Genomic DNA, 25,958 nt, shown 5'->3' with positions numbered 1-25,958 from the left:
ATGAGACCCTGTCTCTACAAAAAATACAAAAAAAATTTAGCCAGGCATGGTGGCGTGCACCTGTAATCCCACCTACACAGGAGGCTGAGGCAGGACAATCATTTGAACCTGAGAAATGGAGGTTGCAGTGAGCTGAGATCGTGCCACTGCACTCCAGCCTGGGCGACAGAGTGAAACTCCGTCTCAAATAATAATAATAAAATAAAATAAATTTCTTTTTCTCTATGTGAAATGGCATAATATCACTTTAAGGTAGCCTATGATAAAGTTGTAAACTATCAACCCTACAGCAGGAGTCAGCAAACTTTTTCTGTAAGGAGCCAGATAACTATTTTAGTCTTTGTAGGTCATATTTCTCTTTTTGGTTTTGTTTTTCTTTTTCTTTTTTTGTTTGTCTGTTTTGTTTTTTTGAGATGGAGTCTTGTTCTGCTGCCCAGGCTGGAGTGCAGTGGCGTGATCTCAGCTCACTGCAACCTCCGCCTCCCGGGTTCAAGCGATTCTCCTGCCTCTCAAGTAGCTGGGATTACAGGCGCTCGCCACCACTGCCAGCTAACTTTTTGTATTTTTAGTAGAGACAGGGTTTCACCATGTTAGCCAGGATGGTCTCGATCTCCTGATCTCGTGATCCGTCCGCCTTGGCTCCCAAAGTGCTGGGATTACAGGCATGAGCCACTGAGCCCAGCAGTCGTACGGTTTCTTTTGACTACTCGACTCTGCTGTGTCAGTGCAAAAGCAGCCACTGACCATATGTAAATGAGTGAGCTTGCTTGCGTTCCAAAAGAACTTTATTTATGGAGCTTGAAATATGAATTTCATACACTTTCGCTTGCCATATAATATTATTATTTTTTTGATTTTTAGAAACTGTTTAAAAATGTAAAGACCATTCTTAGCTCACAACCATACAAAAGCAGATGGCTGGCTAGATTTTGCCTGGAGGCCATAGTTTGCCAACCCCCACCTTAAAGCAACCACTAACATAACAAAAAGAGGAATATCTAATAAGCAAACAAAAGAAATAAAATGAGGCCCCGCGCGGTGGCTCACGCCTGTAATCCCAGCACTTTGGGAAGCCGAGGCGGGCGGATCACAAGGTCAGGAGATCGAGACCACGGTGAAACCCCGTCTCTACTAAAAATACAAAAAAAATTAGCCAGGCGAAGTGGCAGGTGCCTGTAGTCCCAGCTACTCGGGAGGCTGAGGCAGGAGAATGGCATGAACCTGGGAGGCGGAGCTTGCAGTGAGCCGAGATTGCACCACCGCACTCCAGCCTGGGTGACACAGCGAGACTCCATCTCAAAAAAAAAAAAAAAAGAAATAAAATGAAAAACAGTATACAGAAGGAGCAGGATTGAAAAAAAGTAACAAAAACTATACCCAATAAAAGGCAAAAAGGAGGGAGGAAAAAGAAAACATAGGTAAGTAGAATATATATAATAGACATGGGATAAATTTACACAATCACATCAATATCAAATTAAATGTAAATGGTCTAAACACTAATTAAAAGGCAGAGACTGTCTGGGCACAGTGGTTCATCCCTGTAACCCAGCACTTTGGGAGGCCAAGGTGGGAAGATTGCTTGAGCTCAAGAGTTTGAGACCACGGCTGCACACAGTGGCTCACACCTGTAATCCCAGCACTCTGAGAGGCCACAGCGGGTGGATCACCTGAGGTCAGGAGTTTGAGACCAGCCTGGCCAACATGGTGAAACTGCTGTTGCTACTAAAAATACAAAAATTAGCCAGGTGTGGGGGCACGCGCCTGTAATCCCAAATTTGGGAGGCTGAGGCAGTAGAACTGCTTAAACCCAGGAGTCAGAGGTTTCAGCGAGCAGAGATAGTGCCACTATACTCCAGCCTGGGTGACAGAACAAGACTCTGTCTCAAAAAAAAAAAAGAGTTTGAGAACATAGGGGGACAAAAAAATTTAAAAGTTTGCCAGGCATGGTGGCATGTGCCTGTGGTCCCAGCTACTCAGGAGGCTGAGGTGCAAGATCACTTGAGCCAGGAGGTTGTGGCTACAGTAAGCCATGATCATGCCACTGCACTCCAGCCTGGGTGACAGAGCAAGACCCTGCCTCAAAAAAAAAAAAAGGTAGAGATTGTTAGATTGAATAAAAAAGCAAAGGCCAGGGGTGGTGGCTCATGCCCATAATCCTAGCACTTTAGGAGGCTGAGGTAGGTGGATTGCTTGAGCCCAGGCATTCAAGATGAGCCTGGGCAACATAGCAAGATCCCGCCTCTATTATAAAGAAAGCAAAACCCAATTATACACTGTCTACAAGAAATACCCTTTAGATATAAATAAATTACCCAGACATGGTGGGGCAAACCTGTAGTCCTTGCTACTTGGGAGGATGGGGTAGGGGGATGGCTTGGTAGGAGCTCAAGACCGCAGTGAGCTGTGATTGAGACACTGTATCCAGCCTGGGTGACAGAGTAAGACCCTGTCGATAGGTAGGCAGGCAGGCAGGCAGGCAGGCAGGTAGAGATAGACAGAGATAGATAGATAGATTAGATAGATAGATAGATAGATAGATAGATAGATAGATAGATAGATAGATAGACAGACAGACAGACAGACACACACACAGGCACACAGACAGACACACACACAGACACACAGACAGATAGAAATACAAATATTTTTAGGCCGGGCATGGTGGCTCACACCTGTAATCCTAGAACTTTGGGAGGCTGAGGTGGGTGGATCACTTGAAGTCAGGAGTTTGAGACCAGCCTGGCCAACATGGTGAAATCCCATCTCTGCTAAAAATACAAAAATTAGCCGGATGTGGTCGTGCATGCCTGTAATCCCAGCTACGTGGAAGGCTGAAACATGAGAATTGCTTGAACCCGGGAGGCAGAGGTTGCAGCAAGCTGAGATCATTCCACTGTACTCCAGCTTCGGCGACAGAGCAAGACTCCAGTCTCAAAAAAAAAAGAAAAAAAAATACTGAATTAGGCCGGGTGTGGTGGCTCACGCCTATAATCTCGGCACTTTGGGAGGCCAAGGTGGGCAGATTATTTGAGGTCAGGAGTTTGAGACCAGCCTGGCCAACATGGTGAAACCCTGTCTCTACCAAAAAATTACAAAAATTATCCGGGCATGGTGGCACCCCCCTGTAATCCCAGCTACTCGGGAGGCTGAGACAGGAGAATTGCTTGAACCCAGGAGACAGAGGTTGCAGTGAGCCGACACGGTACCACTGCACTCCAGCCTGGGCGACAGAGTGAGACTTCGTTTCAAAAAAAAAAAGTCAGAACAGAGACCAATTGAATAGGAAGTAAAAAAAAAATTAATGAAACCAAAATTAATTAATGAAATTTAATGAAAATTAACGAGACTATAAAGCTGGTTGAGATCAATATTTATTCAGTGCCTCCTGGGTCAGGCCCTGCTTGCATCACTGGGCATACAGCAGTAAACACAACAGACAAAAAACCCAGTACAATCCCTCATCTGGGCCTTTGCAACTGCAGTTCCTTCTCCTTAAAATGCTCTTATCTTGTTTATCTATTGCCTCATTTTCCTGCTTTATTTTTCTCCAAAGTACTTACTACCTCTGACTTTATTTCCTTTTCTTACTTTCTATGTTTCTTTCTTTCTGCGTGTCTTTCTTTGTTTCTTCCTGTCTTTCCATTTCTTTCCTTCCTTGCGGTCTTATCAATCTGTTTATTTAGCTCCACTAAAATGTATGCTCCACAAGGGCTTAAGTTTTTGTTTGTTTTCTTCACTGCCTTTATCACTAGCACCTAAACGGAGCCTGGAACGTGGTAATGTGTAAAGAATATTTGTTTAACAGATGAATCCTTGGTCTCATGGAGCTTACATTCTTTTTTTTAATTTTCCTATTTTTTTACTTTAATTAGGAATTCAACATAGAAGAGCTTACATTCTCTCTCTTTGAATTTAAGATTTGAAGAACACTGCTCAGAAGACAGGATCTTAGAGTCAGGGACCAAGTATTAATTTCGGAAATCAAACTCTAGGGCTCAAATCGGGAACTAAGAATCAAAGATCATATTTGGAGGTTAGAAGTCAGGAGAAGCCACAGTTCTAACAAAAGTCTCAGGACTGGAGTCAGGTTTGGGTATCAGTGGATACAATGTGGATTCCAGGAGCTGAGAATCATAGTTCAAGAAAAGAAGGTAAGAAATGATTGGGTTAGGATCATAGCTAGATAGAAGATTGGTTTTGTTAAAAGTTAGGACTCGGGGGTCAGAGGTCAGGAAGTTCAGCATCGGAAGTCAGATTTAGGAGTATGAGGTTAGGAAGCCTCAGGGATCAGAGATTAATGAGGAATCTGACGCCGGGTCCTAGGGCTCCGTTTGGCAGCCTAAGGTTCACTCACGTGTCCCCATCCTCAGTGACGTAGCCGAAGACGAGGGGAGCCCACGACAGCCCCGGGCCCAACTCCGCGCCCAACCCAGGTCCTCCGGGGGCCGCTGCGTCCGGACCCAGGGAGCCCAGGCCGCTGTCGCACCATTCATCTGCGTCCGCAGCTTTTCCCAAGCACGCGACCCCAGCCATGGCCCCCGCCGCCTCAGGGGCCCCCCGCAGTCGCCCGCCTGTAACTGGGCTTTGCCGGGAGTTCTGGAGCTTCCGCCCTGCGGGAAATTCCCCACCACGCCCCCTGATTCACCCAATGATAATATGCTGAACCGCTCACACCCCGCCCTCGTACTGCATCCTGACCAATCAGAGTATTCGGGAGGACTACAACTCTCTAGCCGTTCCCACATTTTCCGGGCGCCCTTTACCAACATGGCTGCTGACGCCACGCCTTCTGGGACTCGTAGTCCGGTCCTCGCGCGCTTTCTTACCTAACTGGGGCGCTCTGGGTGTTGTACGAAAGCGCGTCTGCGGCCGCAATGTCTGCTGAGAGTTGTAGTTCTGTGCCCTATCACGGCCACTCCCATTTCTGGTGCCGTCACGGGACAGAGCAGTCGGTGACAGGACAGAGCAGTCGGTGACGGGACACAGTGGTTGGTGACGGGACAGAGCGGTCGGTGACAGCCTCAAGGGCTTCAGCACCGCGCCCATGGCAGAACCAGACCGTGAGTCGGGGATCCGGGTAGGAGGGTCGGGCCGCGCCGGGGCCTGGCTGAATGCTGCAGGCCCCGGGGCCCAAGGGTGGCCACGGTGGGGCGGGAAGTAGGGAGCGCTTCGGGGAGTGGGATTCTGAGGGCTGTTGCTAAGCGATCTGTATCGCTAGGCTGGTGGGTTTCTGGGTCGCTGTGTGTTCAGGGTTCGTTTACCACATCCACTTGCCAAGTTGCCAATGATCGCGTGTTTCTCGCACCTTGGTTGCTAAGGACCCTCGCTGCAAAGAACATAAGTTGCCCCGGTCCCGCTTGCTATGGGTACCTGATTGTTAGAGGCAACCAGAGGATGCTGAGGGACCCCTGCTGACCCCTCCTATGGCTTCCCCTTGTTCCGCGCCTCTCCTAAACCTACCGCCTCCACTGCACCACTGCACCTCCCTCCTAAACCTGCCTCCCAGCCAAAGCGTCTCTTCCCTTCTCTCTTCCTTTCTAAACTTCCCTCTGCCTTGTAAATCTAACCCTCCCCGCACACACACTCACACACTGTCGTGTCCTTCCTAACTCCTCCTGAGTGTTCCTTCATGCCCTGAATCCCCTAGGTAGGAGGAGGAGGATCGCTTGAGCCCAGGAATTTGAGGCTGCAGTGAGCTATGATCGCACTATTGCACTCCAACCTGGGTGACATGAGCGAGACCCTTTCTCTAAAAAGTAAAAAAGAAAGAAAGTAAGTCAGGGCCAGAAACAATGGCTCATGCTTGTAATCCCAGTACTTTGGGAGGCCAAGGTGGTTGGATCGCTTGAGCCCAGGAGTTCAAGACCAGCCTGGGCAAAAGCCCCTACTTTCTCCCTGTCCCCCTAAATCTTCCTCTCCAGCCTCTCTGCCCCTCACTAATCACCTCTCCCGGCATCACTTTGCATGTAGATAAGATCTTTTCTCCGTCCCCTCCCTCCCTCTGCTCCATTTTTACCACCATCCCATCCCAGTGTAATTAGGTTGGTGGGTGTTCTTGCCCCCTCACTGACCATTTGAACCCCTTTATTCCCCCCTTAATCGTTCTCCCCACTGTAACCACCTCTGCTCCCCTCCCCCAGCCTCTCACCCTCTGGAGACCCAGGCAGGGAAGGTGCAGGAGGCTCAGGTGAGATGGGGGAAAGGGTGGAGGGGAGGAGAGAGACGGACTTGTTCCACATCCCACACTGGGGGGAGGTGGCAAAGGGGAAACAGTCACCCCAGGGCCCTCGGCTCATTGCCCCAATCCCTCACACCACCCAGTGCGGCTTTCTGGGGAAAGGCAGATTCTGGGGATTGTCAGAGAAGAGTTTCCAGCCTCAAGTCCAGGCCTGTCCTCCCAAACTTTCCTTCTTCCTTGCCACTGCCTGCCATCCCTTCTGAACCACATTTGTCCTGGGACTGGAAGAGACAGGTGTCCCATTTGGTCTTGGAACGCACAGATCTCGTGGACAAGTGATGGGAAAAAATGATCTCACAGCGTGATGATGAAAGTAACTCAGGGGGCCAGATGCAGTGGCTTATGCCTGTAATTCCAATAACTCAGGAGACTGAGGCGCGAGGATCGCTTGAGCCCAGGAGTTTGAGGCTGCAGTGAGCTATGATTGCATCACTGCACTCCAGCCGGGGTGAAAGAGCAAGACCCTTTCTCTAAAAAGTAAGAAAGAAAGAAAGTAACTCAGGGCCAGACACAGTGGCTCATGCTTGTAATCCCAGTACTTTGGGAGGCTGAGGTAGGAGGATCGCTTGAGCCCAGGAGTTCCAGACCAGTCTTGGCAACATAGGGAGGCCCCCACCTCTACAAAATATTTAAAAATTAGCCATGTGTAGTGGTGCATGTCTGCATTGCCAGCTACTCAGGAGGCTGAGTTGGGGGAGGATTGCTTAAGCCCAGGAGGTGAAGGCCGTAGTGTGCCATGGCTGTGCCACTGCACCCCAACCGGGGTGACAGAGCAAAACACGGTCTCAAAAAAAAAAAAAAGGAAGAAAAGTAAAGAAACTCAGGGTACTGTGGGAGCACAGAGAAAATTTTCTGGGTCAAAGAAGATTCTAGCCAGGCCATTCCCTGGAGGAATCCACAGGCTGGTCTAGCTGTCAGACCAAGATACAGACACAGCATAAGTGAAGAGTGACTTAGAATTTTCTTAGACAAGGTGAGAAATGGTGATCCACACAACAGGTATCGCTTGTGCAAAGACCTGGGGGGCATGAAGGAGTGTGATGTGTTCCGTAATTGGGTGGCTGGTGGTGGTCAGCTTGTTATAGTCGTGGTTAGCATTTACTGACGGCTTACTAAAGCTGGGCCCACTGTTTAGTGCCAAACGTGCCTCATCTCAATTTCATCTTCCTGGCATCCCTGTGAAGAGGAACGCCTATCACGGCCATTTTACAGATGCAGAATTTGAGGCAGAGTTGTTAAGTCACTTATCCCCTGTCCCTCGGCTACAGCAGCAGGGAAGGGTTTGAGTCCCCCAGCACTGGGCACACCACCTGTCAGAGGCTGCCAGGAGAGGTGGACAGGCAGTCTCTTAGGAGCTTGAAGGCCCCCGTCAGCACCTCCGGCTCTCCCTTAGGCCAAGCTGCAGACACATGCTGGGCACAGGCCTTCCACACAGCCTCACTGTGTACAGCCTGAAAGAGTGCCAGCCCACCCACACCCCTGAGATTGCCTTTCAGACGTGGGGTGGTGCAGAAGCGGGCATCAGAATACCTCACAAATGCACAGTGGAGCTTTGCTAAGGATATAAGAGCCTCCTGTTAGGCCGTGGCAACTCACTCGCCTGGCTCCCAAAGCACGACCACTGTCAGAGAAAAAGGTTGAATGTTAAAAAGGATCCTCAGTCCCAAAGAGAGAGATGCGAGGATGTAAAATGCAGCATTGTCCGTCACAGGGCAAAACTGGAAACAGTCCAAATGGCTGTCAGTGGATGGGTTAAATGAACTATGGTTCATCCATACAATCCAATACTATGTAGCTGCTCTGAAAAACGAGGTGAGGCCGGGCACGGTGGCTCACACCTGTAATCCCAGCACTTTGGGAGGCAGGAGGATCACTTGAGCCCAGGAGTTTTGAGACCAGCCTGGGCAACATAGCAAGATGCCGTCTCTTTTTTAAAAAATTATTTTTTAAATTAGGTGGGTCTGTAGCATATTGTTCTGCCGAAAACTCAAGATGTTGTATTGTACTATGACCTATTTCTGTAAAAAGTAATTAGTTTTATGCAGAGAAAACTGGAGTAATTTCCATTAAGCTTAGCTAACAGTGGTTATCTTTATAAGGGTGGGCTTGGGCAATTACAAGGCGAGTGCCGCAAGTTATATGTTGTTGAAGTATACATGAGTATAATCAAGGTTTGGCAGAGGTTGTCCAATCTCTCTTTCTCTCTGTGTCTCTCTCTCTCTCTCATTCTCACTCTCTCTTTCTCTCTCTCTTTTTTTTTTTTGAGACGGAGTCTCGCTCTGTCACCCAGGCTGGAGTGCAGTGGGGTGATCTCGCTGACTGCAACCTCCACCTCCCAGGTTCAAGCGATTCTCCTGCCTCAGCCTCCTGAATAGCTGGGACTACAGACATGTGCCACCATGCCTGGCTAATTTTTTGTATTTTTATTAGACACGGGGTTTCATCATGTTGGCCAGGATGGTCTCGATCTCCTGACCTCGTGATCCACCCACCTCAGCCTCCCAAAGTGTTGGGATTACAGGCGTCAGCCACCGTGCTCAGCCTTTCTCTCTCTTTTTAAATAGAGACAGAGTCTCACCGTGTTGCCCAGGCTGGTCTTGAACTCCTGGCATCAAGCAACCTTCCTGCCTCAGCCTCCCAAAGTGGTGGGATTACAGGCATGAGCCACCACGCCCAGCTGGAGTTGCACAGTCTTAAAAAGCAATTTTTTAAATTGTCGTATGTTTGGAAGGGAGGGTCTTATTCAAAAAGACTTGGACGCAGAGCAGTCAGTATCCGGGGAAGGGAGTTGTCTGAGGTGGTGGCTTGGTCAGAACTGCATTTTGGTGAAATCCATTGCAGGGCCCAGCCGTGGTCCAGCCTGAAGCAGGCATTCATTCCAAGGTGGAGGAGCTCCTGGAGCTCCTGCCAGGAGCCAGACCCTGTTCTCAGTGCTGGGCACCCAGACAAAGTCCCTGCCCTTGTGGACATCCTGGCAATTCCATAGATGTCTGGGAAGACTGGAGAAGCCAGAGAGAAGGGCCTTTGAAGTGGAGAGGGGCGAGCTGCCCCAGACAGCCTCACATGCAGGGCAGCAGGGTGGATGGGAGGTGGAGACTGAGGCTGGGAGGCTGGGGGAGGAGGCTGGGGCAGGACCCCCGGAGGAGAGGACAGGCTGGACCAGGTGGAGCCCCGGGGAGGGAAAGGGGGTTGGTGGACAGACCCTTAGGAGGCTCAGCGTACATGCTCTGGAGCTGAAGGGCTGTGGCAGGAGGGCGAGGAGGGAGGCGGGGGCAGGAAACATCTGGCTGATGGGGGGGACAGTACGATCGCATTGAGATGAGGCCTGGGAGGAGGATGGGCTTGGAGGAGATCCCAGGGTCCATTTGGGACATAGTAGGAGTGAGAGGCTGGGGGGCACCTAGGGCAAGGTGTCCAGGAAGCCAGGGAACCCCGGATCTGGGGGCAGAGAGATGGTATCATGAGTGACGAGGCAGAGGCCATTGGCATGGATGAGACAGGTAACCCCAGGAAAGTGGAAAGAGAAAGCAGAGAGGCCCTGGACAGAGTCCCAGAGACCTGCCAGTCTGGAGCTGGGCTGAGGGGAGGCTTCGAGGAAGGAGACAGAGGTCGCTGGAGAGGTGGGCAGAGTGTCTGAGGCCTCGAGCAGGGGGCACATAGGTCCTTGAAGTGAGCACCAAGGCTTTGCATTGGAATCATTCCCAGAGTGACTTGGGACATTATTCAGAGGCCCCCAGGGCTGCTGGGAGGGGACAGCAGGCCCATGCTCCAGGGGACCCGGGAACAAAGGGAAGACCCCAGGCTGTGATAATAACAGCAACAGCCAGTGCTTACTGAGCACTTCCCCCGCCCCTGGTGCTGCGCCCAGCACCCAAGCTCCCTTTCCAAGGTGAGGGACACCCAGACTTAGAAAATCAAAGTGACAACCAGGCACAGTGGCTCACGCCTGTAATCCCAGCACTTTGGGAGGCCGAGGCAGGAGACTTGCTTGAGCCCAGGAGTTCAAGACCACCCTGGGCAACAGAGGAAGACCTCGTCTCTACAAAACAAACAAACAAACAAAAAATTAGCCTGGCGTGGTGGCACATGCCTGTGGTCCCAGCTACTTGGGAGGCTGAGGTGGGAGGATCTCTTGAGCTTGGGAGGTTGAGGCTGCAGCGAGCTGTGACTGCACCAGTGCACTCCAGCCTGGGCAACAGAGCGAGACACTGTCTCAAAAAAGAAAAGCAAAGCAAAGCCACTCACATGAGGTCTTGCTCCTGGGGACTGGCATGGCCAGGACTCCAACCCCGGCAGCCTGTCCCAGAGCCCTGGCGCTAGCCCCAGTGCAGTCTCTCCACCACCTCGCACTTCCTCAGGCCACCTTCCTGCCACAGCCTTTTCCCCAAACCTGGTATCACCCCCTCTCCTCCCTCCCTAATCCCACCTCTCGGGCCTGGCCACTCCACCCCACCCCTTCCAGGACTCAGATTCAGACTCTGAGGGAGGAGCCGCTGGTGGAGAAGCAGACAGTGAGTATCTTCCTGGAGGGACAGGGAGCAGGGTTCGGTGGGGCGGGGGATTTCAGGGCAGGGGTGTGGGTGATACCTCCTCAACTCCATCAGGAGTGACATTCAAAGTATGTAGCAGTGGGTTGGGTACCAGTGCCAGAGCAGGCTCCTGGAGGCCCCTGGCTGGGCCGGGCCTTGTGCCTTTAGATGTGGGGAGGCCGGGGACCCCAGGGCTGGGGCCAGGGTGCTGGAGACATCCATGCCCCCTGGCTGAATGCCCGTCGTGCCGCTGTCTCTCTTCTTTCCGGTCAGTGGACTTCCTGCGCAACTTATTCTCCCAGACGCTCAGCCTGGGCAGCCAGAAGGAGCGTCTGCTGGACGAGCTGACCTTGGAAGGGGTGGCCCGGTACATGCAGAGCGAACGCTGTGAGTCCCCTGTCAGGATTGGGCCACTTTGCCTGGCTCCTGGCCCCAAGTGACCTCCCATCCCCAGCCACTTGAACCATTTATTGAAATCTTTTCTTTATAAGTAGCAAGAAACCCAACTGGAACTGGCTTAAGCCAAAAAGGAGTGTGTTGGCTCTAATCCAGCTTGAAGCACGGCTGGGTCCAGGTGCTTCCACTTTGTTAAAAATCATAACTCTCTCTGATGCTGCTTTTCTTGTTTTGGGGTAAAGGTAACTCCTGGCAGCTGCAAATGCATGTTCCACTAGCCTAGGAGCTGCCACCGGAGAGCACCTTTTCCCAGTAGTTCAAACCAAACAGCAGAGATTGGCTCCCATTGGTCCCGGTTGAGTCACATGCCTGCCCCCATGCCTCTGATTGGCCAGACCTGGGTCGCTTCTCCATTGCTGAGTGAATTACTGCACTCTGATTGACCAGGCCTGTTTCATAAAATGAGGATAATGATTATAGTATCTAACTCATAAGGTTATTGGCGGGGCTAAATAAATTAATATAGGACCAGGTGCAGTGGCTCATGTATGTAATCTCAGCACTTTGGGAGGCCATCGCGGGAGGATCACTCAACGCCAGGCGTTCAAGACCAGACTGGGCAACATAGTGAGACCCCCCCCCCCCCGCCCCACCATCTCTACAAGAAAAAAAAAATAGTCAGATATGGGGGCGTTGCCTGTAGTCTCAGCTACTCAGGAGGCTGAGAAGGGAGGATTGTTTGAGCCCAGGAATTGGAGGCTGCAGTGAGCTATGATGGCACCACTGCACTGCAGCCTGGGCAACACAGTGAGACTCTGACTCTAAAAAAAAATAAAGTAATAAAATTTTAAAAATAAATAAAAATGCAAATGCTTAGAGCAGGGCCTGGAACATAGCGAGAGCTGTGGCAGGGTGTGCCGTGGTTATTACTACAGGAGGCTTATTTCAGATGTGGTGGATAGGTGTCCACTTACTGAGTCACCATGAAATTTATATTTCTTTTTCTTTTTTTTTTTTTTTTGAGATGGAGTCTTGCTCTGTTGCCCAGGCTGGAGTGCAGTGGCACAATCTCAGCTCACTGCAACCTCCACCTCCCGGGTTCCAGCAATTCTCCTGCCTCAGCCTCCCGAGTGGCTGGGATTACAGACGCACACCACCACGACTGGCTAATTTTTTGTATTTTAGTAGAGACAGGGTTTCACCATGTTGCCCAGGCTGGTCTTGAACACCTGAGCTCAGGCAATCCACCCTCCTCAGCCTCCCAAAGTGCTAGGATTAGAGGCGTGAACCACCCGTCCCGGCCTGAAATTTATATTTCTTGCCACAAGTTGAGGTCACCAAAGTCTGAGAAACCAGGCCCTTGGCAGTCCTCAACTAGAACAATCGACCCTTTGTGGTTCCTGAGCAGCCTTTTGTTGAGGACGTCTTCTCCTGTGTCCCTGTCCTCCAGCTGCCACTGTCTCCCTCCTCGGGAAGCCAGGCCTGCTGCCCTGAGCCTCCCTCTCCTGCGGCAGGCGAGCAGCTGTCTTAGCCTGGGCAGGCCCCAAAGACAACACAGGCAGTGGCAACAAAGCATTTGTTCCTTGTGTCCTCCTGCACCTGGATTCTGGGGTAATTGGCTCATGAGGGTGCCCAGGAGGAGATAGTAATGAAAAATAACAATTAGTTGAGGCCGGGAGTGGTGGTTCAGGCCTATAATCCCACCATTTTGGGAGGCTGAAAGCAGGAGGATCGCTTGAGGCCAGTAGGTCAAGACTAGCCTGGGCAATAAGCGAGACCCCCTCTCTGCAAAAATTTAAAGGTGAGGCTCCAACCCTCACCTCACTGCTCTAAAAATTTATTATTATTATTATTTTGAGACAGAGTCTCACTCTGTTACCCAGGCTGGAGTGCAGTGGCGCTATCATGGCTCACTGCAACCTCTGCCTCCCGGGTTCAAGCGATTCTCCTGCTTCAGCCTCCCGAGTAGCTGGGATTAAAGGTGCGTGCCACCACGCCCGGCTAATTTTTGTACTTTTAGTAGAGACGGGGTTTCACCATGTTAGCCAGGCTGGTCTTGAACTCCTGACCTCAGGTGATCTGCCCCCCTCGGCCTCCCAAAGTGCTGGGATTACAGGAGTGAGCCACCGGGCCCGGCCCTAAAAATTTCTTTTTAACCACTTAATTGAGCCTTCACTATTTGCCAGGCACTGGGCTCAGCACTTTACAAGTGTCCTATTATTTGATCTTCACATTATACCTGTAAGATCATTATGGAAGTGATCTGAACAGAGGAGGAAAAGGAGGCACAAAAAGGTCACGACTCAGTGTAGGGTCAAACAGCTGCCAAGTGGCAGAGCCAGGATTTGACCCTAGGTCCCCTGAATCCAGACCACATGTAGCCACCACTGGATTCAACCAGGCCTGGCCTGATGGCATCTCAGAGCTGAAGCTCAGGGCTGAAGCTGTGGCAGGCTTTGTGCTCTGTTCACCTTTGCTGTCCTCCCTTGGACAGGGCATCCCAGAGGCATCTGATCCACAGCATATCACACTTGTGCCTGTCTATCAGCTGATGGGCAGATGCCAGGGTACTATGGCCTGGTGGCTACTCACCAGCCAGTAGCTAGCTATTTCTGCTCAGCCCAGGGTTCTTATCCTCAAGTGGCCTTTTCTCAAGTCCAAGTTGGTGTGATTTCCAACAGTGGATTCTCTTTTTTTTTTTCCTTTTTTTGAGATGGAGTCTCGCTCTGTCACCCAGGCTAGAGTGCAATGGCATGATCTCGGCTCACTGCAACCTCCGCCTCCCGGGTTCAAGTGATTCTCCTGCCTCAGCCTCCCAAGTAGCTGAGATTACAGGCACGTGCCACCACGCCTGGCTAATTTTGTATTTTCAGTAGAGATGAGGTTTTGCCATGTTGGCCAGGCTGGGCTCAAACTCTTGACCTCAGATGACCCGCCTGCCTCAGCCTCCCAAAGTTCTGGGATTACAGGCATGAGCCACTGCACCCAGCCCAACACTGGATTCTTTATCCGCTGGCTGGCTCTTCCGCAGTTGATTGTGTGACTTCTTCCCCTGTCTGAGCCCCAGTTTTCTCATTTATAAAATGGGGATGTTAACACCATCCCCGTCTAGATGATTGGAAGGCCCGTCATGCATCTGAGATGCTTGCCCCAGAGCCTGGCATGGAGTAAACGGTGTCAGGGGCTGTGATGGGTGGTGCTATCGTAGGGACTGAGCAAACGGTGTCATATGGTGCATAAGTTCCTCTCCTCCAGGTCGCAGAGTCATCTGTTTGGTGGGAGCTGGAATCTCCACATGTAAGTAACCCTTCTCCCCCAGCAGCTACCCCCAGGAACTGGGGAGTCCCTCCCAAGGGCTGGGGAGGAGCCCTATCTGAGCCCTGTCCCAGGAGGGTTAGTATGGTATAGACCAACTGCTCCCTGACCCCCCTTTCCTAGCCGCAGGCATCCCCGACTTTCGCTCTCCATCCACCGGCCTCTATGACAACCTAGAGAAGTACCATCTTCCCTACCCAGAGGCCATCTTTGAGATCAGCTATTTCAAGGTTTGTGCTCCCCCAGGAAGGGGCGTCTGTGAGGGGTGGGGATGGGGTCACCTGGCTCCAACCCTCATGCTACCTGGGGCATCTGGCCCTCTGGCTGTCTCTCCTACAGAAACATCCGGAACCCTTCTTCGCCCTCGCCAAGGAACTCTATCCTGGGCAGTTCAAGGTGAGATCTTTGTTTTGCAGGGCGCGAAACAGGAAGGGTTGGGGGAGGGCACGCATGAGAAGCCCCCCCAAGGCCCTGCAGACAAATATTATGTAGCCATTAAGTACATGGGTGCTGGGCCCAGACTGCCTCGGTTCAAGTCCTGGTTCCTCATGTCTTCATCTTACAACCTTGAGCCTCCGATTTGCCTCCTGTGAAGTGAAGCTGATGGTACTGTCTGAAGAGGGCTGCTGCGAGGCTTAGCTGACTAATGATGCCGTTGAGAGCCCGGGAACCTGCAGCCGGGCTGCCTGGGCGCGAATCTCAGCTTTGCAGCTTACCCACCGTGTGACTTTGGCAACACAATCCCCTTCCCTGTCCTTCAGTTTCCTCATCTGTGATCTGGGGATAGCGGTGGTCTCTCCCCGACGCGGCTGCTGTGATGGTTCCCTGGGGGTAAAACAGTCGCAGTGCCTAGAACAGTTCCTGGCATGTGGCAGTGGCCTGTGGCTGTTCCCTACAGTCATCAGCAGTGCTGTCGTTCTCCCCTGCAGCCGACCATCTGTCACTACTTCATGCGCCTGCTGAAGGACAAGGGGCTACTCCTGCGCTGCTACACGCAGGTAGGCGGATGCGAGCATCCTGGGAGGAGGATGGGCGGGTGGAACGGGCATGGTGTCCTCAGCGGAGGAGCAGAGCTGCGTGCCCAAGAGCTCAGGCGGGGACTCCAGCAATGCGGGGCCAGGGCTTGGCCTACTGCCTCCTTGCTGCATGACCTGCCGTGAGTCACGTCTTCTCTGCCTCAGTTTCCCCTTCCGGCAAACAGGGGCCAGAAAAGGTTTGCCCTCTCAGGTCTGCCCTCACAGGTCTGCAGTGCGGTGGCAGTGACCTCCTCTCAGGGCCATCCCATGTGTGATGTGGAAGGAGCCTATGGCTGAAGGGACTCTGTGTGCACTATAGGCACCCCAGATTTCACATTGGTTATGAGCGAGTTTCCAAAGTGACTTCATCTAACAAAATCCATACACTATGACACATGTCCAACAAGTAGATGTTGTGCCTTAAGGAAGGGGCACCTTTTTATAGTTTTTTGTGCTTTGCCCAATTATAAACATGTCTCGTACACGTCAGGTGCTTAGCCAAGGGCCTCTCCCTGGGGCATTCAAGCAAGGATGGCTCACATTGTTGGCTTCTGGTTTGGAGAGTCTCATACCCCTAACAGTAAAAAAATCTTGATGGGCTGGGCACAGTGGCTCACACCTGTAATCCCAGCACTTTGGGAAGCCAAAGTGAGAGATAGCTCGAGCCCAGGCGTTCGGGACCAGCCTGGGCAACATAGGGAGACCCTGTCTCTACAAGAAATACAAAAATTAGCTGGGCAGGGTGGCGTGTGCCTGTAGCCCCAGCTACTCAGGAGGCTGAGGTAGGGGGATTGCTTGAGTTCAGGAAGTCAAGACTGCAGTGATCTATGATGGTGCCACTGTACTGTAGCCTGGGAGACCTGGTTTCAAAGAAACAAAAAACAAATCAAAACAACAACAAAATGTTGCTGCCTCTACCTGTTTTATGAATATGTATAGAAATGACATGAGGCACTACAACAGTATTAATTCAAGCTCTAGATCACACCTCAGAACCCCGAATTATAAAACAGGTGGCCAGGCGCGGTGGCTCACGCCTGTAATCCCAGCACTTTGGGACACCGAGGTGGGCAGATCACGAGGTCAGGAGTTCAAGACCAGCCTGTCCAACATCATGAAATCTGGTCTCTACTAAAAATACAAAAATTAGCCAGGTGTGGTGGTGCCTGTAACCCCAGCTACTCGGGAGGCTGAGGCAGGAGAATCACTTGAACCTGGGAGGCAGAGGTTGTAGTGAGTCAAGATTGTGCCACTGCACTCCAGCCTGGGTGACAGAGCAAGACTCCATCTCAATTTAAACAAACAAACAAACAAACAAAAAAGAGTGGTAACATTGAAAATAAATAAGTGTTCTAGTGTTTTCTCCCTGTACCTGGCAGTTTGGCACCTGCAGCCCCAAAAGCTACCGCCAGGGGGAGGAACAACTGGCTTTAAGTTCAGATTTCTCAGGTGGGCGAGGTGTTCCCACCTGGGGCTGGTAGGAGGCAGAGGGCAGCGGAGGCCTCCTCCTTCCAAGAGGAGGAGTCCTGTGATCCCCACACTTTGGGAGGCCAAAGTGGGAGATCGCTTGAGCCCATGAGTTCAAGACCAGCCTGGGCAACATAGGGAGACTCCGGGCTCAGAATAAACCTTCTGCCCAGAGAGTCACCATTATTCCAGGACGTGGCTCAGATATGATAACAGCTTGCTTGAAGCCAAGTGCTTTTTGTGGTTGATGTCATGACACTCACTCCAAGAACCCGCTGGCCCTTGTTTGTCAGCTTCTGTCAAAGTAAATGTTCACTGAGTTGATTCCCTACTGCAGGGAGGGAGGTGATGGACAAGATGGAGACATCATATACTGAGCATATAAGATGGTCATGGGTCCCTGGAACACAGTTAAGCTGGAAGGGGAGTCAGAAACGGTGTATGTGTTCGGGAAGGGGGGTGCTGTTGTAAACCCCATCTCTACGAAAAATACAAAAATTAGCCAGGCGTGGTGGTATATGCCTGTAGTCCTAGTTACTCAGGAGGCTGAGGCATGAGAGTTGCTTGAACCTGGGAGGTGGAGGTTGCCCTGAGCCGAGATTGCCCCACTGCACTCCAGCCTGGGTGACAGAGAGAGATTCCGTCTCAAAAAGAGAAAAAAAATGACACATCACATACAAACTATTATATAAAGGCCAGGCGCGGTGGCTCACATCTGTAATCCCAGCACTTTGGGAGGCCAAAGTCAACATCAGGAGTTCAAGACCAGCCTGGCCAACATGGTGAAACCCTGTCTCTACTAAAAATACAAAAATTAGCTGGGTGTGGTGGTGCGTGCCTGTAATCCCAGCTACTCAGGACGCTGAGGCAGGAGAATCACTTAAACCTGGGAGGCAGAGGTTGCAGTGAGCCAAGATCACGCCATTGCACTCCAGCCTGGGCAACAGAGCGAGACTCCGTCTCAAAAAAAAAAAAAAAAAAAAATTAGCCAGGCATGGTAGTGCACACCTGTAGTCCCAGCTACTTGGGAGCTTGAGAGAGGAGGATTGCTTGAGCCCAGGATTTCAAGGCTACAGTGAGCTATGATCAAGCTACTGTACTCCAGCCTGGACCAGTAGAGCAAAATCCTGTCAAAAGAAAAAAAAAAAAAAACCATGTTGTCAAAGAATAACAGAACGTAGAGGTATTTCGGTGGTTCTTTTCCACGCTGTTATTTGCTTACTGTTCAGTTATTTGCAAATTGCTCACTCACATGTGAGGGAGTCAGTGGGTAGACTGAGTCAAGTACCAAAGGCAAAACCAAGATTTAGAATAGCGGGCAAGGGAGGAAAGTTACAGGGCGTGTGGGAACAGTGACAGTGACTCTTGTCTGTAGGCTTTGGAGATAAGGTGGTTGCTGGTAGGGAGCCCAGAAGGCAGTTAGAGCATTCATTCTGCCCTTGAAGGGAAACAAACCCTTCCCGTTGTTTCTGGAGTCCCTGGGAAACGCTGTCAGTTTGGCCCTGGGCCACACATGCGAGCCATCTCTGCGTAACCTCTGCCAGTGTCCTCTGTCAGCACCTGCTTTAGCGGCATTCCTCACAGGCAAACAACAGCTGCTCCAACGCGGGTGGGTGTTTTAAGAAAAATGAGCGCGCACAAATGTCTGTGCAGAAAAGAACATTCCCACCTGTTTAATATGGAAAGTCTCACTGTCTTAAAAGAAAACAGTGGCCGGGCGCAGTGGCTCACACCTGTAATCCCAGCACTTTGGGAGGCTGAGGTGGGCGGATCACGAGGTCAGGAGATCGAGACCATCCTGACCAACATGGTGAAACCCCGTCTCTACTAAAAATACAAAAATTAGCTAGGCATGGTGGCGCGTGCCTGTGTTCCCAGCTACCTGGGAGGCGGAGCTTGCAGTGAGCCAAGATCGCGCCACTGCACTCCAGCCTGGCAACAGAGCAAGACTCCGTCTCAAAAAAAAATAGCCAGGCGTGGTGGCGGATGCCTGTAATCTCAGCTACTTGAGAGGCGGAGGCAGGGAGAATTGCTTGAACTCAGGAGGCAATGGTTGCAGTGAGCCGAGATAGCACCATTGTACTCCAGCCTGGGCAACAAGAGTGAAACTCCATCTGAAAAAAAAGAAAGAAAGAAAAGAAAACAGTGGCTGGGCATGGTGTCTCACGCCTGTAATCCCAACGCTTTGGGAGGCTGAAGTGGGAAGATCACTTGAGCCCAGGAGTTCAAGACCAGCCCGGGCAAATAGGGAGACCACCCCACCCCCCATCTCTACAAAAATAATTAAAAAGATAAAAAATTAGCCGGGCATGGTGGCATTTGCCTGTAGTCCCAGCTACTCAGTGGGCTGAGGTGGGAGGATGGCTTGAGCCCAGGAGGTGAAGGCTACAGTGAGCTGTGATCAGACCACTACACTCCAGCCTGAGTGACAGAGCAAGACCCTGCCTCCAAAAAAAGAAAAGAATACAGGTGAATATGCCATCTATGAAACAGGCCATAGTAAGAAAGGACCCTGGCTACTAAAGGGGAAGATAGTGATTAAAGCCAAGGAAGGGCCAGGCATGATGACTCACACTGTAATCCCAGCACATTGGGAGGCTGAGGCAGAAGGCTCGCTGACCAGCCTGGGCAACATAGTGAGACCCCATCTCTACAGAAAATTTTAAAAATCAGCCAGATGTGGAGGCTGAGGTGGGAGGATTGCTTGAGCCCAGGAGTTGGAGGCTGCAGTGAGCTATGATTGTACCACTGCACTATAGCCTGGGCGACAGAGTGAGACCTTGTCTCAAATACATAAAAAAACATGGCTAGGCGCATTGGCTCATGTCTATAATCCCAGCACTTTGGGAGGCCAAGGCAAGCAAATCACGAGGTCCGGAGTTCGAGACCAGCCTAGCCAACATGGTGAAACCCCATCTCTACTAAAAATACAAAAATTAGCCGGTCATTGTGGTGCGTGCCTGTAATCCCAGCTACTTGGGAGACTGAGGCAGGAAAATCTCTTGAACCTGGGAGTCGGAGGTTGCAGTGAGCCGAGATTGTGCCACTGCACTCCAGCCTGGGTGACAGAGCAAGACTCCATCTCAAAAAAAAAAAAAAAAAAAACCACACCTAGTAAGCCCTCCTGATTCATTTATGTTAATGCTTGCCTGGAGCTGCCACATGCAGCTGTGCAGGGTGCACATTGCACAAGGATGCCACATCTGAGGGGGCTCCATTAATAACAGAGACATTGTAAATGTATGTTAATTTCAGTAATTAATGACAGGTGGAAATAAAGCATCTGGCTCTAATAAAACAACTTTTTTTTTTTCTGAAAAATGGAAGCAGATGGCCTGAATTTGCAGAATAAAAGCCACACAGGCTGTGGAGTGGCTGTGGGCCTGGCCTCATAGATACTTAGGTTTGGGCCCCCCCTTTTTTTTTTTTTTTTAATTTTTTGTAGAGACAAAGGTCTTGATATGTTGCTCAGGCAGGTCTTTAACTCCTGGCTTCAAGTGATCCTCCCACCTCAGCCTCCCAAAGTGCTGGGATTATAGGCGTGAGCCGCCATGCCCAGCCTGGCCCCTGCCCTTAAGCAGCCTTGACTGTCACCCTTTAAGTGGCACCATTGGGATGAACAGAAGAGTCTTCAGATAAACCCTGCCACTTGCTTCTCCTCCCTCCCTTCTCCACCTGTCCCCACCACCTCACTGCTCCTCGTGGCCCTCAACTCCCTACTGTGCCTTCTGGCCTACAAGGGGTGGCTCACTCCTCACCCCTCTTCTCTCCATCTCTCCCTCTAGAACATAGATACCCTGGAGCGAATAGCCGGGCTGGAACAGGAGGACTTGGTGGAGGCCCATGGCACCTTCTACACATCACACTGCGTCAGCGCCAGCTGCCGGCACGAATACCCGCTAAGCTGGATGAAAGGTGAGGCTGGAGGGCATCCTGAGGGCAGGCCTCCTGTCAGCACCAGGAGCAGTGTCTCCATGCAGTGGGCACCCATTCTGTCCTGCTCAAGTCTTTGGGGTTTTTTTTGTTTTGTTTGTTTGTTTTTGAGACAGAGTCTCACTCTGTCGCCCACGCGGGGAGTTCAGTGGGGTGATCATGGCTCACTGCAGCCCAACTGCCTGATTTCCTGTCTTTGGCTGTTTTTAATAGATGATAGTAGGCCGGGAGCGGTGGCTCACACCTGTAATCCCAGCACTTTGGGAGGCCAAGGCAGGCAGATCACCTGAGGTCAGGAGTTCAAGACCAGCCTGGCTAACATGGTGAAACCCCGTTTCTACTAGAAATACAAAAAAAAATAAAAAATTAGCCTGGTGTGGTGGCATGCGCCTGTAATCCCAGCTACTCGGGAGGCTGAGGCAGGAGAATCGCTTGAACCTGGGAGGCGGAGGCTGCAGTGAGCTGAGTTCGCACCATTGCACTCCAGCTTGGGCAACAAGAGCAAAACTCTGTCTCAAAAAAAAAAAAAAAAAAAAAAAAAACAAGAAGTCACTTATTCCACTCATGGAAAGCCATTTCTGACATTCTTTATGCTGATTTAACAAAGCCTCTGGTGTCCCTGTGAGATAAGGACAGCTGCAGCATTTGCAGAAGGGCCTCTGGAGTGTGGCCGTTCTGATAAAATGCCAGCTGAGTGCCCCTGGGCTGAGGATTCCTGAATAGCCCAACTGCAAGCAGCTGGGGGCAGTCTACAATTCACATTACCCCCATTATGTGTCATTGACAGCAGCGTCACAGGCAGCACCCACGGTGTCATGCTGTCCATGCAGAAATATTTTAAAGAAAATTACCGACTACTGACATTGAAACAATGCTTTCTAAATGTGTGCTGAATGAATGAATGGACAGTTGAGCAAATGACTTAGAATTCAGTGGGTTGCAAGTGACAGAAATGCTTTCTTTTTTTTTTTTTTTTTTTTTTTGAGATGGAGTCTTGCTCTGTCACCCAGGCTGGAGTGCAGTGGTGCAATCTCGGCTCACTGCAAGCTCCGCCTCCCGGGTTCAAGCAATTCTCCCTGCCTCGGCCTCCCAAGTAGCTGGGATTACAGGCACGTGCTACAACCCCTGGCTAATTTTTATATTTTTAGTAGAGACGGGGTTTCACCACGTTGGCCAGGCTGGTCTCAAACTCCTGACCTCAAACGATCCACTCGCCTCAGCCTCCCAAAGTGCTGGGATTACAGGCGTGAGCCACCACACCCGGCCAGAAATGCTTTCAAGCTTCCTAAATCAATAAGAAATAAGGCCAGGCACAGTGGCTCATGCCTGTAATCCCAACACTTTTGGACGTCGAGGTGGGTGGATCACTTGAGCCCAGGAGTTTGAGAACAGCCTGGGCAACATAGGGAGATCCCATCTCTAAAAAAAATAAAATGTAGCCAGGTGCGATGGTGGATGCCTGTGAGCCCAGCTACTCGGGAGGCTAAGGCAGGAGGATCACTTGAGCCTGGGAAGTCGGTGGTGCAGTAAGCTATGATCACACCACTGCACTCAACCATGATTGCACCACCACACTCCAGCCTGGGCAACAGAGTGAGACCCTGTCTCAAAAAAACAAACAAACCAATAAGGCCGGGCGCAGTGGCTCACACGTGTAATTGCAGCTCTTTGAGAGGCCAAAGTGGGCAGATTTGCTTGGGCCCAGGAGTTTGAGACCAGCCTGGGCAACATGGCGAAACCCTGTCTCTACAAAAAATACAAAATTTAGCCGGGCGTGCTGGCATGCACCTGTAATCCCAGCTACTCAGGAGGCTGAGGCAGGAGGATCACTTGAAGCTGGGAGGTTGAGGCTACAGTAAGCCATGATCGTGCCACTGCATTCCAGCCCGGGCAACAGAGTGAGACCTTATCTCAAAAAAAAAAAAGAAAGAAAAAAACAAAAAACAAAATGCAACAACAAGAAGAGAGGTCTTTTCTGAGCAGAGTGGACACCTCAGGAGACACCCATCACACTCCAAGTGATGGAGGTGTGTTCATGTTAACAGTGGAAGAGGGGTGGGGGTGCTGCACCTCCAGACTCCGGCCCAGATCCTCTTACTGCCTTCTCTTTCTTCCCCTTCGCCACACCCAGAGAAGATCTTCTCTGAGGTGACGCCCAAGTGTGAAGACTGTCAGAGCCTGGTGAAGCCTGGTGAGCCTCGGGCCAGGGACCTGCCCAGGTGGATTTGGGTGGGGGTCCCCTCCTCCCCCTGACCCCTTCCCAAAGGCCACACCCCCACACATCTGGCCACCTCTGTCTCTCTGAACAGTGCCCCAGATCCATCCTGGGGAGAATGGGGTCTGTGCCCCTGGCCGGTCCCCACTGCTTCCAACTCCCACCGTGGCCTCCGGGTCTGCCATTGCTCCCACCTGTCCTCTCTGCCTCCCCATGTCACTGTCTCTGTCCGTCCATCTGTCTCCACCTCAGATATCGTCTTTTTTGGTGAGAGCCTCCCAGCGCGTTTCTTCTCCTGTATGCAGTCAGTAAGTGGCCCCCCAGCCTCCCCGCATCCCCAACCGCCGCCTCCACCTGTGCTGGGCCCCATGGGGGTAGCCTGGGCCCTGCCTCAGGAAAGGTCACCTCCCCAGCTATGGGGGGCGGCAGGGAGGTTTGCTGCTGGGGGCGGGGGAGGGAGCGGTGGCGCAGCCTGGGCGGAGGCTCCCAAGCTCACGCCCCTCCCCGCAGGACTTCCTGAAGGTGGACCTCCTGCTGGTCATGGGTACCTCCTTGCAGGTGCAGCCCTTTGCCTCCCTCATCAGCAAGTAGGTTGGGGGCTGTGGCTGGGAGGACGGCTGGGCACCCAGGGCCAGGACAGACCCTGACCCCTTAGCTCCCCCTCCCCACAGGGCACCCCTCTCCACCCCTCGCCTGCTCATCAACAAGGAGAAAGCTGGCCAGGTAAGAGCCCTTCTTCAAGCCCCCCTCGTCACAGGCTCCCCCTTCCCTCTCACCCTTTTCCTCAGAGGGAACCCCCACTGTGGAACCCCAGCACTTTGCATTCCTCAGCTCAGAACCTGGGGCTCTAGAATCCAGAGGGGTCGGGTTCCAGGCCTCTGGGACATTCACTGCCCTTTTGAGCAAGTGATAGAATTCCAACTCAAACCAGCTGAAGCCAGATAGGAAGGCCGGGCTTCCAGGGACTGAGGAGGTGGGAGGGGGTGCAGGGGTCAGGAGAGACAGTGCGGGGGGGCGGGGGGGTGGGTCCACGCTCCGGGTCTCTCAGGTCTGTTTTTCCTGAGCAGCCTCACTCTAGGGCAGGTGCTCCCTCCTGGGTATTCCCCTCAGGGGAAGTAGGCAGGGTCACCGGGCAAGCAGCGCACACTGTGGGCAGACACTGTCCCAAGCCTTAGCCTGCGTGAACTCACTGACGCCACAACCCCATCGCGGTTTTGTGATCACCCCTATTCTACAGGAAACTAAGACACAGAGAGGACAAGTCACTTGACCAAAGTCACAGAGCTGGCTGGGCGCAATGGCTCATGCCTGTAATTCCAGCAATTTGGGAGGCGAAGGCGGGTGGATCACCTGAGGTCAGGAGTTCGAGACCAGCCTGACCAACATGGTGAAACCCCGTCTCTACTAATAATACAAAATTAGCCAGGCATGGTGCTGGGCACCTGTAATCCAAGCTACTCGGGAGGTTGAGGCGGGAGAATCACTTGAACCCAGGAGGTGGAGGTTGCAGTGAGCCGAGATCACATCATTGTACTCCAGCCTGGGCAACAAGAGTGAAACTTTGTCTCAAAAAAAACCAAAAAAACAAACAAAAAAACAAAGTCACAGAGCTAGGATACAAACCCAGGCCACCTGGCTCCAGGGTCTGTGCTCTTAGCTCTCCCTTCCCTGCTCCTGCCCCTGCCCCACCCCCTCCCTGACAGTCGGACCCTTTCCTGGGGATGATTATGGGCCTCGGAGGAGGCATGGACTTTGACTCCAAGAAGGCCTACAGGTGAGGCCCCACCGGGGGTTGGGGCAGCCTGGAAGGGACAGGGTGAGGTGGCGGGGGCGGGGGCACGAAGGCAGATGAGAGGAGCAGGCAGGGGCGAGCCCGCCTGGGAACTCTGATCTCCTGCTGCACCGCAGGGACGTGGCCTGGCTGGGTGAATGCGACCAGGGCTGCCTGGCCCTTGCTGAGCTCCTTGGATGGAAGGTGAGCTGAGCAACCCCAGCCTGTCCTGAGCCCCATCCCTGGACCCTCTCCCCACCCCATGGGTCCTCTGACCCCATGATGCACAGTGACCTTTGACTTCTGTGACCTTTGCTCCTGCAGAAGGAGCTGGAGGACCTTGTCCGGAGGGAGCACGCCAGCATAGATGCCCAGTCGGGGGCGGGGGTCCCCAACCCCAGCACTTCAGCTTCCCCCAAGAAGTCCCCGCCACCTGCCAAGGACGAGGCCAGGACAACAGAGAGGGAGAAACCCCAGTGACAGCTGCATCTCCCAGGCGGGATGCCGAGCTCCTCAGGGACAGCTGAGCCCCAACCAGGCCTGGCCCCTTCTTAACCAGCAGTTCTTGTCTGGGGAGCTCAGAACATCCCCCAATCTCTTACAACTCCCTCCCCAAAACTGGGGTCCCAGCAACCCTGGCCCCCAACCCCAGCAAATCTCTAACACCTCCTAGAGGCCAAGGCTTAAACAGGCATCTCTACCAGCCCCGCTGTCTCTAACCACTCCTGGGCTAAGGAGTAACCTCCCTCATCTCTAACTGCCCCCACGGGGCCAGGGCTACCCCAGAACTTTTAACTCTTCCAGGACAGGGAGCTTCGGGCCCCCACTCTGTCTCCTGCCCCCAGGGGCCTGTGGCTAAGTAAACCATACCTAACCTACCCCAGTGTGGGTGTGGGCCTCTGAATATAACCCATACCCAGCGTAGGGGGAGTCTGAGCCGGGAGGGCTCCCGAGTCTCTGCCTTCAGCTCCCAAAGTGGGTGGTGGGCCCCCTTCACGTGGGACCCACTTCCCATGCTGGATGGGCAGAAGACATTGCTTATTGGAGACAAATTAAAAACAAAAACAACTAACAA

At 52.1% G+C, this 25,958-nt stretch overlaps 2 protein-coding genes across 13 annotated transcripts in view; one reads left to right on the top strand and one right to left on the bottom strand.

Moving 5' to 3' along the window:
• Nucleotides 1–5,049, bottom strand: part of NFKBIB (NFKB inhibitor beta) — a 10,436-nt gene extending 5,387 nt beyond the window's left edge. For 2 of the 5 annotated variants that reach the window (XM_001168499.5, XM_054673424.1), the window contains exon 1: nt 4,358–4,536. In XM_001168499.5, coding sequence (XP_001168499.1) covers nt 4,358–4,536 — 179 coding nt within the window. Of the gene's footprint in view, nt 1–4,357; nt 4,537–4,829 lie in introns of those variants that run through there. The other 3 variants (XM_016935885.2, XM_016935884.2, XM_016935883.3) reach the window with 3 other exon arrangements.
• Nucleotides 4,712–25,958, top strand: SIRT2 (sirtuin 2). Of its 8 annotated transcripts, XM_054672440.1 has the most exons (17): nt 4,949–5,063; nt 5,651–5,775; nt 6,144–6,190; nt 10,704–10,752; nt 11,044–11,157; nt 14,422–14,463; nt 14,605–14,711; nt 14,821–14,877; nt 15,411–15,479; nt 20,750–20,879; nt 23,029–23,088; nt 23,365–23,420; nt 23,623–23,699; nt 23,784–23,835; nt 24,816–24,886; nt 25,021–25,087; nt 25,208–25,958. In XM_054672440.1, coding segments are annotated over exons 4-17 (1,059 nt in total). In that variant the 5' UTR covers nt 4,949–5,063; nt 5,651–5,775; nt 6,144–6,190; nt 10,704–10,751; the 3' UTR covers nt 25,364–25,958.

This window comes from Pan troglodytes, chromosome 20 (genome assembly GCF_028858775.2).
Source record: "Pan troglodytes isolate AG18354 chromosome 20, NHGRI_mPanTro3-v2.0_pri, whole genome shotgun sequence".
Lineage (NCBI taxonomy): Eukaryota > Metazoa > Chordata > Mammalia > Primates > Hominidae > Pan > Pan troglodytes.
This window is presented reverse-complemented; position numbering and strand designations above follow the sequence as displayed.